The sequence below is a fragment of the Pleurodeles waltl genome, chromosome 1_2 (assembly GCF_031143425.1).
Source record: "Pleurodeles waltl isolate 20211129_DDA chromosome 1_2, aPleWal1.hap1.20221129, whole genome shotgun sequence".
Lineage (NCBI taxonomy): Eukaryota > Metazoa > Chordata > Amphibia > Caudata > Salamandridae > Pleurodeles > Pleurodeles waltl.
In genome coordinates, this window is record NC_090437.1 from 18,344,589 (window position 1) to 18,362,191 (window position 17,603).

The following is a 17,603-nucleotide window of genomic DNA, read 5'->3' on the forward strand; positions in this document are numbered from 1 at the left end:
GAGACCATGTCAGATACTGCTCTCTGAATAATAGGGCTACTGTCTGCTTTTATGCCTTAGGTCCCTAACAGATTACAAATGTGTGCTTCACTGAGCATAAGTGAAACCAAAAGGTATAGACATCATCTTTTTCAGGTTGCAATTCATGCTCAGCTGCATGCTTTTTACATTTTCTCATGGATAATCTGTTGTTCTGAACCAAAACGAAAGTGAGGTGCAAATGCACAAGCTAGGGTTCATATATGGATATAGTAAGCAAGTAACATACTTAATTTCATCACAATTTATCACATCCTGGTTTTTCACGAACATATCAAGGGGTTTCTAAATGTATTTGCAATAAGAAGGATTCCACACCGAACATACATTTTTAGTGACCCAACATGAAGAAAATACACTACAATATAATAGAACAGATTTACAACTTTGAGAATAGCTGCCGCTTTCGTATTATGATAAGGACAAAATGTCCTTATGATTTAGAACAAACAGAATGGTAGAGAAATATGAAAATGTATGTAAAACATTCAAATGTGTTTATCTGACATAACATCAAGTAGAACTAGACTTCTTGCAGCCAAAGTAAAACCGCCATCTCTAATTCCTGCAAATAGCAATTTCCTTTTTGCAGGAAAAGACTGAAAATACTAAGGGTATATGAAAGTGAAAAAATATCCATTTAGTCCTGTAGGGTGGTAAAGATTGAAATGATTTTTCTCGGTAGAGGAACATGGCCAAATAAATGTATTTTTTGCTTCTATAACAACTGTACTCTCCTAACCTACAGTGTGCAGTTTTCCAGTGAGGCTTAAAGAAAGTTTAAGTTCTCATTAAATCTAAAAGGCACAGAGATGAACAAGGTAATTACTTTCATTAATGCTCCTTCTGGTGGATGATCTATCTAACTGTAGAATTCCCACATATGGAATACCGCCAGGCTAGATTCAGAGAGTTCCTCAGCAATGCTCCTGCACACAGATAAGTGCCACTGGGTAGCCCGAGGGTGGCTCTGTACCACCAAAGAAGTGCAGGACTGGAGCTGCATATTAGCGGCACCCCTGCGAGTTAGTGTTGGTTTCTTATATTTTTTTCCTTCGGTGCCTTCACACACACAGAGAGAGTAGAACGAATTGACTGGGACAGTGTACTGAACCTCTGACAGAACGTTTTAGATGCTAAACAGGCCACTCCACAGAATAGGGAGATAGAAAGGCAGTATATAATCTGCAGTTATGTAAGAGGATCCACCATAAACAGAGTTACCAAAGGTAACTAAATTGTATTGCTGGTGTTTACTTCTAAATGCAGATTCCGCACCTTTAAAATAGTACCTGTGAAATGTGGAGGGTCTGGGGAGTGGACTCCAACCAAATCATCCTGCAGAACCAAATGGGCAAAGTGACCTTCCATCTGGATCATCAAGCTAGTAGTGCTTCCTTAACATATGCACCAACACTGGAGTCGCAGTTATGCAGATGTCTAGAACAGGTATTCCTCTGTAAAGCTGTTCAAGCTGCATTGGCCTGATGGGATGGGTCCACTGGCCCGCAGGGGGTTGCGGCCTGGCTAGCATGATGCAGATAGGAATATATCTTCCCCTTGACAGGGGTCCTCTTCTGCACTGCTATGCCCTTCTTTGCAAAAGAAAACCTCACACAGATGTAAAACCACAACACCCTCGTAAGGTCGCAGTAATGGAGTTTAATTTTCTCTTTCAAGGAGTGAGGTGGGGAAAAAATGCTTGCCAACAAGGAAGGGAGCCACAACTTTAGTAGAAATGCTCCCCAGCTCCTCAGTACTAATATGTCAGGAAGGGTGGTGGTGGATGGTGGCTATAGAGAAAGTGCTGCAGTTCACTTGTGCAATGCACTGACGTAATCCCACTAATTGTTTAATGTGTCAAAACCATTCATCTACAGCACTACACAGATACAAATGGCATGCACACGAGAAATGTAACCCAGACTTCCTTTTGATGGACAGCAGGATGACTCAAAGCACCAAAAGAGTGCGGTCCCAAGTTAGCTCTCTGCCAGAAACCACAAGACCACTAATCTCCACCTCTCCAAGATGCTCCCACAGAAATGCAACAATGACATGTCTGTCACCCATGCAAACTCAGGTTGGGGGAGGGAGAGAAGCCTGATGGAATGTCTGGTTAGAGTAGCACCACTGCAGATCTGTCTTTCTTGAGATCCGAATAGAGTGAGTCATCCCTGAAGTTGGTCCCAGCAGAATCTGATGTTCCACTGCTGGGCCTGCCTGTGACATCTGGTATTTGGACAGAGGAGTATGCACAATGCCAGGAGACCAAGAAGCCTCAGCATTCTCAACGGACCCTTAGATGGACTCCAAAACATCAATATCATATCCTGATTGCCCCAGATACATTAAATTGGAGTAAAGGGTCTGAACACCACTATGTCAAAACAGCACCAATGAAATGAATACTGTTCACAGGGCTAATGTGTGATTTTGGCTCGATGGTAAAACCCAACAATATCAGGAGTTCGGCCATCTAAAGATGGTCAAAAACCAAGTGCAGCGAACCAGCCTTTATCAGCCATTCGACAAGGAATGGGAAAACCCTTGCTCCTGACCTCCAAAGATGGTCAGTAGCCACAGCCATTACCTTCATAAACACGCAAGAGGCCAAGATAAGGTCAAAGGGCAGCACGGTGCACTGAAAGGTGTTCTTGAATCCTCTTGAACCATAAGAAACGCTTGTGGGACACCAGGAGTGTATGTGGAAATGTGCGTCCTGCAAGTCCCAGGATGCCATTGAGTCTCCTGGGTCCAGCCCTGACAGAATCTAAGCCAGAGTGAGCATTCTGAACCGGTCCTTCCTCAGAAAAGCATTCAGGAGGCAAAGGTCCAAAATAGGCCTGAGGACTGTGTGCTCCTCCGGAACACGGGTGTACAGCGAGTAGCATCCTTCTCCCTTCTCAAATTGTGGCACCCTTCAAAAACAAAGGTGTCTTCTGAAAGCTGCTACTTTGGGGGAGGAAGGTGCACAGACACGAAGTAGAAGGGCACATCCCCTTCTAGCAATCTATTCGACAACATGTCTGACTTGATGGATCTCCAGCCAGAAGGAAATGCAGTATTCTGCCTCCTGCAGGTCAGGAATTAACCGGACAGGGAAACTTAAAGCGACTTAGTACCTGTTTCAGCAAGGGAGGAAGAATTGGATGACTGCTCTTCCTGCTGCATTGAATTGTTTCAGTCAGTGGGCTGTACGCGCCTCAAATGGACTGCATTGGTTAAGTTACAGATTGGGAAGTTGAGCACGGTCTATAAGCTAGCCTCCCAGAATAGCCTCTGAAATTTTGCCACTTGTAGGGACATTGTTAGCTGGCGTCAATATCCTGAAGGATCGTGCTGTGGCAAAACTATCCTTGAATTGTTCTAGCGGGCATTCAGCCTTTCTCCATACAGTCTGACATTGTCAGTGGTCATGTCCATTAAGAAAACTTGCACATCTCCTGAAAACTCAGTTGACTGCATTCAAGGATGCACTCTGAGTACAATCCTGATGTCAATAGTTCTGCTGGTGCAGTCTGTAGAGTTCAGGCCAGATCAGAGAATATACCTGGCCATGTCCTGACTATCCTGCATACTTTTGGCTGGGGAGACCCTGAGGTCCTTTGAGACAGCCTCAAGACGTTTCATTAAATGGCACCAACGGCTCAGCTGAAGCCGCTGTGGTTGAAGAATCTGAGTCAATATATTTGTTTTCTTCTCTGTATTAGGTACCAGCAATGCTAGTGCTCTCAGAACCACTGCTGCAAATGAATCGCTTATTGCAGTTGCTTCTGCAGGTGGCAAGCCTAGCTCCATTGCAGGAGATATGTCTAACTGACTAACATTTATAAGTCTACATACAATGAATCCTCAAGTATTATGGGGGTGGGGAGGGGACAGACACACTTTCCAGCTTCTAATCACCATCAGTGTCTTGATGGGCACTAGGTACTTCTTGAACTGCCTTTGAATCATCAAATAAAATAACATGAATTCCCTGCTGGTACTGGCAAAATGTATTGGACTGGAATCTAGCTGAATAACCATTGTGTGCAGTTTTGTCATCTCAGTGTGACACAGGTATTGGATGGGCCAACATTAGTTCGGAGTAAGAGACAACATTGGGATAATATCATCTATTGCCAGTGGTGGGTCCAGTGGCAGCACAGGTATGGAAGAAACCAGAATGGACCTTGGCGCCAGGGTACAAGTCAGTGCCGAAGTCTGTAAGAACCAACAGCAAGTTCTGCGGAGGCAGATGTTGGGGGGCTGACCAGTCAGATCCCTGAGGCTCAGTGAGACTGAAGTTGTGTCAGATGAAGCTGGAATTATACCAAAGATCTACAGTGCAGCATCTTCGAAGATCACTATTCACTGTGGGGCTGACAACTGTAAGGGGAATTCGGGGTGTGCCAGGATCAACTGCGGGATCATATTAATTAAAACAAAAAAAAGTGGTAAAGTATGGACCAATCAAGCAATCCTTTTCAAAGTGAAAACATTAAATTAATCAGCCGATATTATGATGATATTTAAGTAAGGTGGCATGGTTTTATCTTGACTGTAATAAAGGCGTACCTCTATTTCGAGAGGCCGTTACACTAACCACTTGTTACACGGGTGACTTCTTTCTTTAATTATTACTGACAAAATGGTTGAATCTTCTATGGTGGTGGACTTTTTTCTAATTGATTACACGGGCACTAGTGGTTGCTGTCTTATTATGACCATAGTAGTTTATTGGACTTGCTTGTGATAAGTGTGGCACTCCTGGAAGACACATTATCTTGCAGAGGTACTCTGAGGAGGTTTTTAAATATATTTAATAATTTTATTATTTACTTTAATTAGGCTAATGATTTCTTCCATGGTCCTGAGGAGGCCCATTGCCAAAAGGGCTGAAACGAGGCGACCTTTTTGATTTGAAGGAGTCCATAGAAAGTAGAATGTTTTTGGAAGTAAAAAGTATACAATGTAAAGGAACAGACGACAACAGTGTCTTCTATCTTGTATTTTTTCTTAATCCAGACTACCTTGGACTGTGGACTTTGTATATAAAACAGTGTGTACAGCCACATAACAAAAAGTGATGCAAGACTTCAGTTAAGACTTATTTCTTTTATGTGTTATGGTCTTTTGTATTATTTTCGTGCTGTGTGTGTATTTATGTTCATGTACAATATCTACAGGTATGAGCAATTTAAGAGGTAGGTTTGGCTTGTATTTTGTGAAATTATAAATAAATGTAATGTGGATGATTAATATATCATGATATGAGTGATTAACTTAATGTTTTCACTTCGAAAAGGATTTCTTGATTGGTCCATACTTTATCACTTTTCTTTTAATTATATTTCCTGCCCAGGCAATGTAGGGTTAGGTGGGCAAGCCCAGTTTATATGCTTCTACTGCAGGATCAGTTTTGTGCTTTATTTTGACACCTGTGCACCTTTCTGGCAAACCTCGAACGACAGGCTTGTTACGAGACTGGGACTTCGACATTCTGGAAGACTTTGACCAAGAGGATTTCTTTTCCTGGCATGACCTTCAGACAAGAACTGCCACGGAGCCAGTGTCTTGTAGCTTGATCTATTCTTCGACTGTAACCTCTTCTTGTGTGCGGTAATATAGAGTTGCACATCCTGGCAACAAATCACCATGGGGTGGATGAGCGCGCAATTGTCACATGACAGAAGTGTGCCCACATCACAAACATCAAAGATATCCTTCTGCAAGTCCGTGATATGTGCTTTTTTTGTCTTGGTAAAGATTTAACCCCGTTTTCGTTGGGGTTATCATTCCCTCGCAACTATGAAAGATTTTAGGAGCTGTCAGAAGACTGAGTTGGGAGTGGAGCTTGGGATCCATGTCAAAGAAAGAAGCAGATGTCAGCACACAGGGGTGGCACTTATATTCAACTCCACTCAATTGCAGGGTGGTACAGAGCCATATAGCGCCCACCTACTGGCACGTAGGAGCACTGCTGGAGAATTCTCCAGATCCAGTTTGGTGGCTGTGGAGATTCTAAAGGTGAGGGATCTAAAGTTAGAAGTATCCTTTAAAAAACTCGCTGTTACCACACAAGTCATGAAACAACTGCATTACACCAATATATAAAAATACAACCAGGAGAAGTTTATGCTCATACAACACAGATTTACCCTCAGCCTATCACATTGCTACATAATGAGAAATTAGATTAAACGAAACATTACAAATATAGTCTAAAGCTTACCTTGAGAAGTAATTCTGTGACCTCAAAATGCCCATATGAGCATGCATTATGTAGCGGCACAAGTCCACTAGGAAAAACAAAATAAAGTCAGTTCTCAGCAAAATAAATCCAGAAAAGAGAAGGACTCCCAATACAGTGCCATGCACCAATGTAATCCATAACCAAACAAGAACCTGTTTGCAACATCTTGCATACTGCAATATGAAACAGCTAGGAACATTCTGCATACCCCAGCTAAATAGTCCAAAAAAAATGAGTTGCTAGAAAGAGCAAGTGCGAGACTGCAATGCATGTTCATAGTATTCCCGTAACATACTAAAGATTCTCCAATGACTTCAGGACCATTTTTTTTTTTTTACTGGGATATTATTATTGATTTTTTTATTTTATTTTTAAACACTGTGCCAACCTGGGGGCTCGGGTGTATGCTATGCTGTATCTTATCCCAGCTCACATGCACTCCAGAAGCTCCATCAGGGACACAAGCTAGCAAGCTCTGCGCCAAATAGGTCAGCTACAAGGGGCTCATCATGTTAATAGTGTGGCTTTTTGCTTGTTTTTACTATTGCCCAGATTCGTAAGAGCATCCCTAAGTTTAGATGCTGTACAGAGTGCTATATGACTTTCCCCTAAAATGATGTATTCTCTCTCCTTCCTCCTGAGGGGGTGCTTTTCTTAGAGAAGAGGTAGTAGAGAAGATCCTGAAAAAACAATACTGCTCACAATAGCGAAATGCAGTACATAATTACGGCACTATCAGTTGTCTGAACACAAAGTCACTAAAAAAACATTAATGTTCCTCTGATCACTTTTGTGAGCGAAGGTATAGCATATACTATTGCATAAGATGGCTTTCACAATGTAAACTTCTAGATGGCTTTGCGCTTCATCTTGCCAGTGTAACCTATGAAAACCTTAAGTCTATGGTATGGTCAACATAAAAACTGAGTGCTCTAGCGATCCAGCCTTTGAAATCTCTTTTCCTCTTTAGTAGAATGTGGAGAAGGCAAGAATATGGATAAGGAGACAGACTGTACCATATGAAAGGGTGTGGCCAAGTTACACAGGAAAGCGGCGATAGTTCTAAGAACTATCGTGTCGGGCAAAAAGGTGGTGAAGGTAGGGCTTGACACTCTGCGCCAGCAACTCACTGACAACCCTTATTGACATTATAGCTACAATAATAGCATTCGATGTAAGTAGTCGCAACTGACAACAGAGCAATGGTTTGAATGGGGAACATATTAAACAAGCATTTGCAATGGAATAGGTCTTGCATTTGCTTGAGTTAGAGCTATTGGCATCGTAAATTCATACCTGGACATTTCTTGCCACATAAACTGGTCAACCCTGCCTTGTAATTTTGTTTTTTCTGCCATATAATTCCAGTGGCCCTGCATATAACTAAAGCACTTTCATTTACCTTCTTCCTCTATCTACAGCAAAAAATGTAAATGGCGCCATTTAGCATCCTAATTTAAACCTGCCATGCTTATTTCAATAGAATGTCACTCTCACCACTCCACCATCAGAGATGCTGGTTGGTTATCACAATTCCCCCAAAAAAGACACAAGGCAGCGACACAGGAGAAATAACCTAGAAGGGTCACCTAAACATATCAAGAGTGTTCACACAGTCAGTATAAGAAATATGTTAAGTTGGCCTGAATCATGGCAACAATTGTAATAAGGAGAGATTATTAAAACATACAATTATCATATAAACCTTTATCAGAAATAAACTTTTGGCACTAGACCGTTATGCTCAAAACAGCCCCTAGGGGGCACCATAACAAAAATATAATTTGTAAGAAACATTGTCATGTAACCATATTGTTAGACCCTTGAGGGCATGAATCCATGAAAAAGTAGTAGTGTAACCATCTACTTTGACCCTAGACAATGCCTTTAAAAGCTAGCAGGCCTACTGCATTGATATTACAAACAAGGTCTTTAAAACAAAACTTCTCCCAGCTGTAAAACAAAAGTTCTAGCCACAAGAACGATTAAAAGCACTGGTGGGAGGGGTTATTATTTTGGGGTCCCGACTAACCTAATGTGGGGACCCTGAGATATTGTAGGCAGAAAGAGCGTTTTGAAGGTGGTCCCATTGTCCTAGGACTACCTCAGGCCTAGTTATGAGCAAAAATGTTCAGTAAAAGTAATGCCCTGCAAAGCATTGTGGGGCGAGTCTAATGCCGCAAATAGTACATTAAGTTGACTGCGATGCTCGGATGAGCCACCAGAGAACACCACAATAAAAATAACTTTTTGAACAAATATGGTCATGTGACAGTACAGTCAGCCCTTAGAGAGCAAAAACACTTGAAATAAAGAATGGGACGATAACGCAGTGTAACCATATATGTAGCCCCTTAGTGCATTACACACTTTCGAGGCTAGCAGGCCTAATACAATGATATTACAAACACGGCCCATAAAACATAACTTCTCACAGCTGTAAAACAAAAGTTCCAGCCACGAGAGAGCTTAAAAAGATAATTAATGGTGGTAGAGGTTATTATTTTGGAGTCCTCATTAACAGTGTGGGGGCCTAGAGATGATGTAGTCAGAAAGAGCATGTCGTAGTGTATGTTTTGAGGGTGGTCCCATTGTCCTAAGACCACCACAGGCTGAGTTATGAGCATAAATGTTTTGTAAAAGTAACACCCTACAAAACATTATGGGGCAAGTTTCCACAATCCAGTGAATATTGTAGTATCGGCTCTCCCGCTGTGCCAGGAGAAACGCTTTCAGGATTTCTTTTTTTACATAAATCATGTACCAATTCCAAGTGTTGTTTGGGGGGGAGGGAGGGAGTCACAGGAAGAGACTGATGAGGTAGCAGTGTGATCTAATTCACGCTGGTGTGCCTGTGCGCGCTGTGAGAGCTGTGGCCGCCAAGCAGCACGAAGGGGAGAGACAAATAAAAAAAAAATAGTTCCCCACGCTTAAGTATATCGGCAATCGTGCAATAATCCATGTAACGGGCGGTCTATAAGGTGTGACAAAAACAGCCTCAAGGCGGGACAAACGTAAAGCATTTACCAATGACATCAAGTGATTTTTGAAAGCCAAGCCCAGGAGCAAAGTAAAGTGATGGGCGTGGTTAAAAGCCCACAATACTTACAAGATGTCTAAGCATTGTGTTCTCGACCTAAAAACTAAGAAACCGATTAAGATGCCACTGTGGCATTATGAAATGAGTAGGCCGAAACATTGTGGTCAGGAACATACTGTTTTTGGTGGAGTTTTTGTAGACACTTAAGAATACCATCCACCGCTTCAGGAGGTAGAGAAAAAGCATTCAGGTTGCCCCCATCTTAACATCCGCATGATAGCAGAGGCCCTGGATGATGGGGTGCAGCAGGTGCCCCTGCAATTGTGAGAGAAGGTTCACCCTGGGAGGGAAAAAGAGCAGGGGGACACAAGGAGAGGTGCCTCATGTCTGTATATCACACCTTCTTGGCCAGTCTGAGGCCATTAACATAACTTGGACCCAGTCAAGGAGAATTTTCCTCAGCACTCGAGTAATCAAGGGTACGGGAGAAACACGTACTGAGGCGGAAAGTTTCACTTCAAGTGCAAGGATCTCTGCACCAGATATTGGAGGGCTCAGAACACTGGGCCCAGAGCACTGTTGTGTGAGGCAAAAAGATCCACCTGAGGTGTGCACCAAAGACTGAAGACTAATTGAATACTTTCTGAGGGAAATTGCCACTTGTGGTCAGCACAGTGACGCCAACCAAGTCTGACCAGTTAGACATCCAGAACCTCAGCCAGAGGAGGGGCAACCAACCAGATCTGATTGACCCAAGACCAGAGTCAAAGAGCTTCTCAAAACAGAAGATGGGTGACCCTTAACCCCACCGATTATAGATGTACCACTAGTGGCTGTGCGGTCTTCTGTCAAGATCTGGACAGACTGGTCGCAAGTGAGGGCAGGAGGCTTTGCACGCCAGTCGAATCCACCATAGGTCCAGCAGACTGAAGTGCAACATCTGCTCTTCCGGAGACCAGAGGCCTCGAATCTCCAGATGAGCTTGCCACAGAGGGTGGAAAAATCAGTGATGGCTGACGCCACTGCTGGTGGTAGCTGGAATGAACTCCCTTGAACCAGACTGCCACCCACATTCCAACACATCCAATTTGCTGCAGTGTTGCCAGACATTCTGACAGAATACCCCAGATCACCAACATGCTGGAACCACTTCCTGCAGAGGCACCAGTGGAAAGGAGGGGTGTGGTGTGGGATGTGTGTCGTACAGAATGCACAAAGCTAACAGAGCTAGCAGGTGTAAACTCATCAGGACAAACAAAAGCTCCGTTATGGAACATCAAAATCCTCTGAGTAGGTGGAAAGGCCCAAATCGATGTAGTGTCCTATACTGCCCCTATCAACTGGATCCAATGAAAAAAGCCACCATGTGTACTTCGGTTCATTAATGGAAAAACCCAAGCTGAACAGCAGAAACACTGTCTTGTAAGTGCTGCACCACAACCTCCGGAGACCCGGCATGAAGTGCCTGTCATCCAGGTAAGGAAACTATGTGCCTTGCAGGTGTACAGACACCATACAGTCATTTGCTTCCAACACAAGTAACACCTGTGGCTAAGGACAGCATTTTGACATTGTTCTTTTGCAAAAAATAGTTCAGCACTCTTAGATTTAGGATTAGACACCAACTGTCATTTTTTTTTTCGGAAACAGGAAGTACCCGGAATTGCACCACTGGCAACATTCCTGCTTTGTCAACAGTTCCACTGACTGTTTTGGTATCAAGAGCTCTACCTCCTCCTGAAGGACCGGTTGCCTGCTGGGTGAGGGTGGCCATAGCTGGGGTATGGGTAAAGATGTGTGCTGGAAGGGTAGGGAAAACCCCCTTTTTACAATCTGTGAGATACAATGTTCTGAAGTGATGGCTTGTGGAAAGGAGGACACCCACCCTCCAACTGGCACTCTGTGTTCCAACAGCCTCTACTTTTGAAACAGCCTCAATAATGGCAGTATAGTGGGTTGGCTTGTTTCTCTTGGATGCTTTGCACTTGCTATCTGCCTCAAAAGGAGAAACCTCTAGAAAAGACTCAAACTCTCCATTATTGTCTGTAATCTTGCTGCAGTCTGTAGGCCTATCGCAATCTACTCTAACTTCTTGGATTCTCTGAGGGCGTGGTGGACAAAGCCCCCAACTCTAGTTTCAATGGCCAAGGGGCCCGGATGACAAGGCTCTCTGGCATGAAATGAGTGGAGAGAAATGCCAGGCCACCTAGATATGATCTGTATCTCCTGGCCATCACTCTGATGACCAAGGGAGAAGTAGTGGGCTGCTCCCACACTGCAATGATAGGCTGCGTGAAAGCTTCATTAAAGGGCAGCAGAGGTTCTGCTAAGCAAACAGCTAGAGGTTGCACTTCGGTGAAGTGGTTAGCTTTGGTCCCTGCTGAGTTCCAGGGCTTTGGCACTCCTTCTTGCTCCCTGAGTGCTGTAAAGTTAGAGTTGAAGGTGTCCACTGCTCAACATAATTTTAATCAGTGCCCTGATTTTGCTCTTCAAGAGGTCAGACTCTCCAAAGAAATAGTGTCCCTCCTCATGAGAGGCTGTCTCCCCCTTCTAGATCTGTATTGAAGATAAGGTATTCCCATTAAAAGTAAAGGATCTGGAGCAGAGGCCAGTTCTGGTGAAGTCGGATATGCCAGTGGTGGAACTGGTTGTGTTGGTAAAAGCTGATCTACCATCCAGGATGATGATGCTAAGAAATGGAGAGGTGGCCAAGTAGGACGTAGCATTTAAGTTGAAGCCTGCATTGGTGCTAAAGTTATTGTTATATCTGTCGACATGAGATTGAACACTGAAGGCTAAGCAGTAAACTTGAGCATCACCAAGTAACGATGTTCATTTGCTGACTAAATTAAAGGCATGTAGGCCTATTAAAAAAAGAAATGTTTATACAAATGCTTAAATAACAAAAGAATGTTACTTTTTAACATTTTCTTTTTTTTTTTTTAACAAATGTGCAAACATTCACATATACGGTTAAGTTTAAGAGAGGGATGATTTGTGCATTTGTAGTACTAAATAGACAATGCTCTAAGTTTGGGGAGCTTTTAGTAGTGCTGAAGACGTTTTGGGCTACAATTTGCAAAATCCAAGAGCCAGTGTTTCAGTTATTGAGCTAGCCTGTTCTACATTTTTTTTTAAACAAAGTTTATTGACATTTGCATAACAGCGCACCTCAAGATATGGTTCACAATCAAATACATCAACCACTGTCAAGTGTGCACCATTTTGACCCAGCAGTATATACAACAATATCCTCCAAGGAGGGAACAACCTCAGAAGAGACCAGGCGTCCCCGGGATGGGGATCTCCCCCTCATCAATATCAAGTCAAACCAAGTGATCACTATTTCCCAACTGACCTCCCAGCGCACAAAGTCCAACCTACCCCTTCAATCCCACACCACCCACCTGATCCCCTCAGTATAGTGCCATACACCAGCACAAGTAATACATGCTATGACTGCACCATTCAGCATGTTGGGCCACAGCAAGGGTGGTTTTTTTCGGTGGGGAGGTTGGGGAAACTCAGAGGGTAGCCAAAGTTGTGGTCCAGGCCATCAACCATTAGGCAACCATCCCTCAAGTACCATCCCACCCCAAAGGCAGCCCCTCTAATGCGTGTTAATTTGACCCCCCTCCCCGCTTCGGGTTCATCCAAGGCAGTTGAGTCATCCATTCCCTCATCTTCTGCCTTCAACTCTTCTACCAACGGTCTTGCAATGTCAATGGAACCTATACCCCTTGTTGCCTCCCACAGAAGGCCAACACTTTTGTACTCTGCTCATCTGATCACATCTCGCTTCCATCCCTCCACTGCTGGGCCTCTCACTTACTTCTAATTAATCATAATTTGTCGCTTAGCGAGGAGGAGTCCTAAATTCTCGAATTTGGACGTGATCTTGTGCTTTGCAGGGCATGGATAGTACTCCACCAGGCATAACACCAGCGTTATTAAAAGTGTGACCTGTTATCGCGTTTAATCACATCTGTATCTCCCCACCACTCACCCAATATGGTGTGAGCGTGGTCTATTCTACATTTGGAAGCTGGACCAGACCCGATTCCTTCATCTAGACAGTCTCCCAAATATGTGGCTAATAGCCGATCATAGAATATGTTCCTCTGGCATTTCTGATATTTGCAAAATACTAGAGTACTGGATCTATTGTACTCATCTTGGAGTCAAAAAAACGATCCACAAAGTCTTCGACAGTTTGAGGACCACCCAGGGAAATAGTGGGAATGATACCAAGAACAGCACACACTGAAGGAAGAACGCATACCCAAATATCATCCTCCCCCGGTTGACGACAAAGCCATTCAAACTTGTGTTTGCCCCTTGACAAAAAGGAGCGTCTGCAATGTCCCAGGGGCAAAACTAGGAATTTTCAGCCACAATATGAAACCGTTAATTATGACTGAAATAAGGCCACCTACTCAATTAAGTGCTTAGGGTGGGGGGATGTTGCTCTGCAGCTCAGTCAGGGCACTGGGTGGCAGGTTCTGTTGAAGAGCCAGGTCTTGAGGTCCTTCCTGAATTGAGGCAGAGAGAAAGATTGCCCGAGATGAAGAGGAAGAGAGTTCCAGGTCTTAGCAGCGAGGTAGGAGAAGGATCACCCTCTGGCTGTGGTCTTGCATATCTGTGGGATGGTGGCCAGGGCCAGGTTAGTGGAACAGAGTTGTCTGGTGGGTGTGTGGAAGGCGAGGCAGTGGTCAAGGTATGCAGGTCTGATGTTGTGGAGGGCATGTGTGAGGAGCTTGAAGGGGATTCCTTTTTTGATCGGGAGCCAGTGTAAGTCTCTCAGATGCCCAGAGATGTGGCTGCGGCGAGGGATGTACAGGATAAGTCTAGCGGTGGTGTTCTAGATTCCTTTCATCTTATCTAGAAGCTCCTGGGTGGTGCCTGCGTACAGTGCATTGCTTTAGTCAAGCTTGCTGCTGACGAGAACCTGGGTGATCGGTCTTCTGGATTCAACAGGGATCCACTTGAAGATCTTTCTGAGTAGGCCAGAGCTTGTAGAAGCAGGACGACGAGACGGCACTGACTTGGTGGTTCAGAGAGAGCAAGGAGTGGAGCATGATGTCTAGGTTAAGTGCGCAGTCGGTGTGAGGGGGGCCTCACAGCACTGCAGGCTACCAGGAGCCATCCCAGGTGGAGGGAGAGGTGCCCAAAATGAGGACTTCTGTCTTGTCAGAGTTTAGCTTGAGGCAGCTGCCTTCATCACGCTGTGGAAGTTGGTTTTCGCTACTGAAGGTTCGTTGGTGAGGAAGAGGATCAGCTGAGTGTCTTCAGCATAGGCGAAGATGTTGAGTCCGTGGTTTCAGATGATGTCCGCTAGCGGGGCCATGTTGATGTTGAAGAGGGTGGGGCTCAGGGAGAAGCCTTGGGGGACACCGCAGCTGATCTCTGTAGGTTTGGATGTGAACATTGGCCGGCGAGGATGGAGAGGATCTATTTCAGGGCTTTTCCGCGGATGCCGGCGTTGTGGAGTCTTACACAGAGAGTGGGGGGGGGGGGGGGGGGGGGTGAAGACGGTGTTGAAGGCAGCCGAAAGGTCCAGGAAGATGAGGAGTGTGGTTTCACCTTGGTCGAGGAGATTGCAGATGTTGCCTGTTGCGGTGAGGACAGCGGTCTCAGGGCTGTGGTTGCTTCTGAAGCAGGACTGGGAGGGGTCCAGGATGTGGTTAGTCTTGAATTCAGAGAGTTGGCCACTGATGGCTTTCTCGATGACTCTGGCCAGGAATGGGAGCAGAGAGATGGGTCTGTAATTCTTGAAGTTTGTCGGATCTGCGGAGGGTTTCTTCAGCATGGGTTTGATCTCTGCGTTTTTTCCAGTCCTCAGGGAAGAAAGAGGCCTTGATGGAAGAGTTGATGGTGCGACAGAGCTTGGGTGATGGTGTTGCTGGCTAGGTTGAAGACGTGGTGGGTGCAAGGGTCCAAGGGAACTCTGGAGGGGACGATCATCATCCGAAGGGTGTTGTTAGTGGTGAGGGTGGTCCAGTTGGTCAGGGTCTGGTGGGGTCCAGAACCTTTGGGTGCGGTGGCTGCAGTTGGGGCCGGTGGTCTTGTGTTGTAAAGGTGTCAGATATTGTGGTGGAAGAATGTGGAGATGTTGCAGAGGGCTTGGGATGGGGGGTGTCCCTGGTGTCAGTGCTGGGTTTGGTGAATTCTTTTATCACAGTGAAGAGTTCTTTGCTGTTGTGTGCCTCGACATTGATTCGTTCTTGTATGATGAGACAGAGGTTTTGAGGGCTGTGTGGTCTTCTGGGGTCTAGCTGTACCTCCATCTTCTCTCGAGTCATCTACAGGTGCGTCTGGACTCTTGGAAGGCAGGGGAGAACCAGCTGGCTTTCTCAGTAGCCTGTTTGCCAGAGGGACTCCTGAGGGTCCCAGAGTGTTGGCACTGACAGAGATCCATAGGTGGAGGAGGAGGTGTGCACATGTGGTGTCATCCGTGGAGGTCGGTGGTGGTATGTTGCGGATGGTGGTGGCGAGCTGGTCTTCTGTGAACTTCTTCCTGCTTCTGTGCAGATGGTGGAGGGCATGGTGGTGATGGGTGGGTTTGGTGAAGGAGACGTGGACGCAGTGGTGGTGGTTGGACCATAGGAATTCGGAGATGTGGCTGATGGAGGTGTTGCTGCTGGCGGAGAAGATGGGGTGGAGCGTGTGTCATGCTGAGTGCATTTGGGAGGTGATCAGCTGTTTGAGTCTGATGCTGGCAACGTTCTCCAGTAGGGATGAGGTGTTTGGGTTCCTGAGGTTGTCCAGGTAGAAATTGAGGTCATCAAGGAGGATGTAGTCAGCGAATCCATAGCCGACTTCATTGCACATCACACACTTGCCTCTGCAGAAGGAGGGGCAGGGTCCGGGGGGTCTGTGAACCAGGGTGCCATAGTAGAGTTTTTACTGCTGAAATCAGGAAAGCACTACTGATATATGGGCCTTCAGATGCCTATAAAATTTAGAACATGGGGACTATATTCTTTACCAGTCACAATGTTTACACTAGACACCTGGAATGAAGTAGGAGAGATGGGAAAGCTTACTGCATTCTCATCCCTGTTGACTCCTATCTTGGTAAACCCGAGATTCTACCCAGCTAAGAAGAACTGGCAATATGAAAGGTGGTAGGAGACAGGTTGCAAAAGAAAAAGAGCTAAAGAATAGGAACACTATGCATGAAGGAATAGAGTTCTGATAGTTCTTGAATATATGGGAACAATATATCTCACAAATCAAAAGTTTTTTCTACAAACAAATTAGGCAAGTAGCTCTATACTACAAACAAGTAAGAGGCAAACAGACCACTTACTAAATATGAATAATTATTACTGTGAAGGAAAAACAACAGAAGAACATCAGGAACAAAGAAAACCTTGGGGCAAATGAGATGGGAGATGGAATTAGGAAGGGCGTTGGCAGAAAGGAATTAAAAATATACATATCAGAGCCAATACCATGAGAACAGCCACAACACAAGAGACACTTTACAAAAGAGCAACAAAGTGGCACTGCACTGCCCAGATAAGGTGGGAATGGGATAAACCAAACCCAAGGAAATGTTTATGTGCTCACAGGAATAGCCAACTCGCACGCATAGACTTTAAACTGTAAAAAAGGGAAAGATAATGTCTCTGGTGATGGGTGCAGCAAGTCAATTAATAAGAGAGCCCCAGATATAGAAGAATGGATATTTAAGATCTGGCACATCTCAGGAAAGGAAAAAATAACAGCCGCTAGCAAACACTGAGCCCTATTTTGACATACCTCTCTAGAAACTTACTTGCCCTGATATTTAAGAACTTTGAAGATTATACCAAATAAATCTGGCAAAACAAAGGCAGTAAAAAAACGAGAATGCTAGGGATGCCCATGAACAGCGAAGTTAATAAACTCTAAAGATACAAAGTTTGGTGTCAGTATATGGGAGGGGTTGAGAAGGGAGATAGGATAGGTTTATTAAGAAGAAAGCAAAATACCTTGCCGGCCAACAAATGTAGGCAACAGTATGCGTATTAGCAAGGATCGCAATAAAAAAACATTTGAGCCATAAAAATTACTCCCAGCCGAAGGAGCCAAGATGGCGGCCGGGACGGTCGCTTGATCCGAGCGCTCCGTTCCCGGCCACTTCGGGATATCCTGGCAGGCGCCCCCCCAGCGGCCTGACAGGGACGGCCGGGACGGCGGCGCGGCTGAGGGAGACCGGGGCATTCAGCTCGCGCTGCGAGCGCGCTCCGGACCCCGCGGGGCGAGTCTGGGACTCGTCGGCCCGCGCCGAGAGAG

The 17,603-nt window shown here is 45.0% G+C and overlaps 1 protein-coding gene across 1 annotated transcript in view; it reads right to left on the bottom strand.

The window, feature by feature from the left end:
- The window catches only part of LOC138296500 (poly [ADP-ribose] polymerase tankyrase-1), a 734,848-nt gene that overhangs the window by 581,564 nt on the left and 135,681 nt on the right, over window positions 1–17,603 (bottom strand). The window contains exon 5 of the mRNA XM_069235671.1: window positions 6,260–6,326. Coding sequence (XP_069091772.1) covers window positions 6,260–6,326 — 67 coding nt within the window. The remainder of the gene's footprint in view (window positions 1–6,259; window positions 6,327–17,603) is intronic.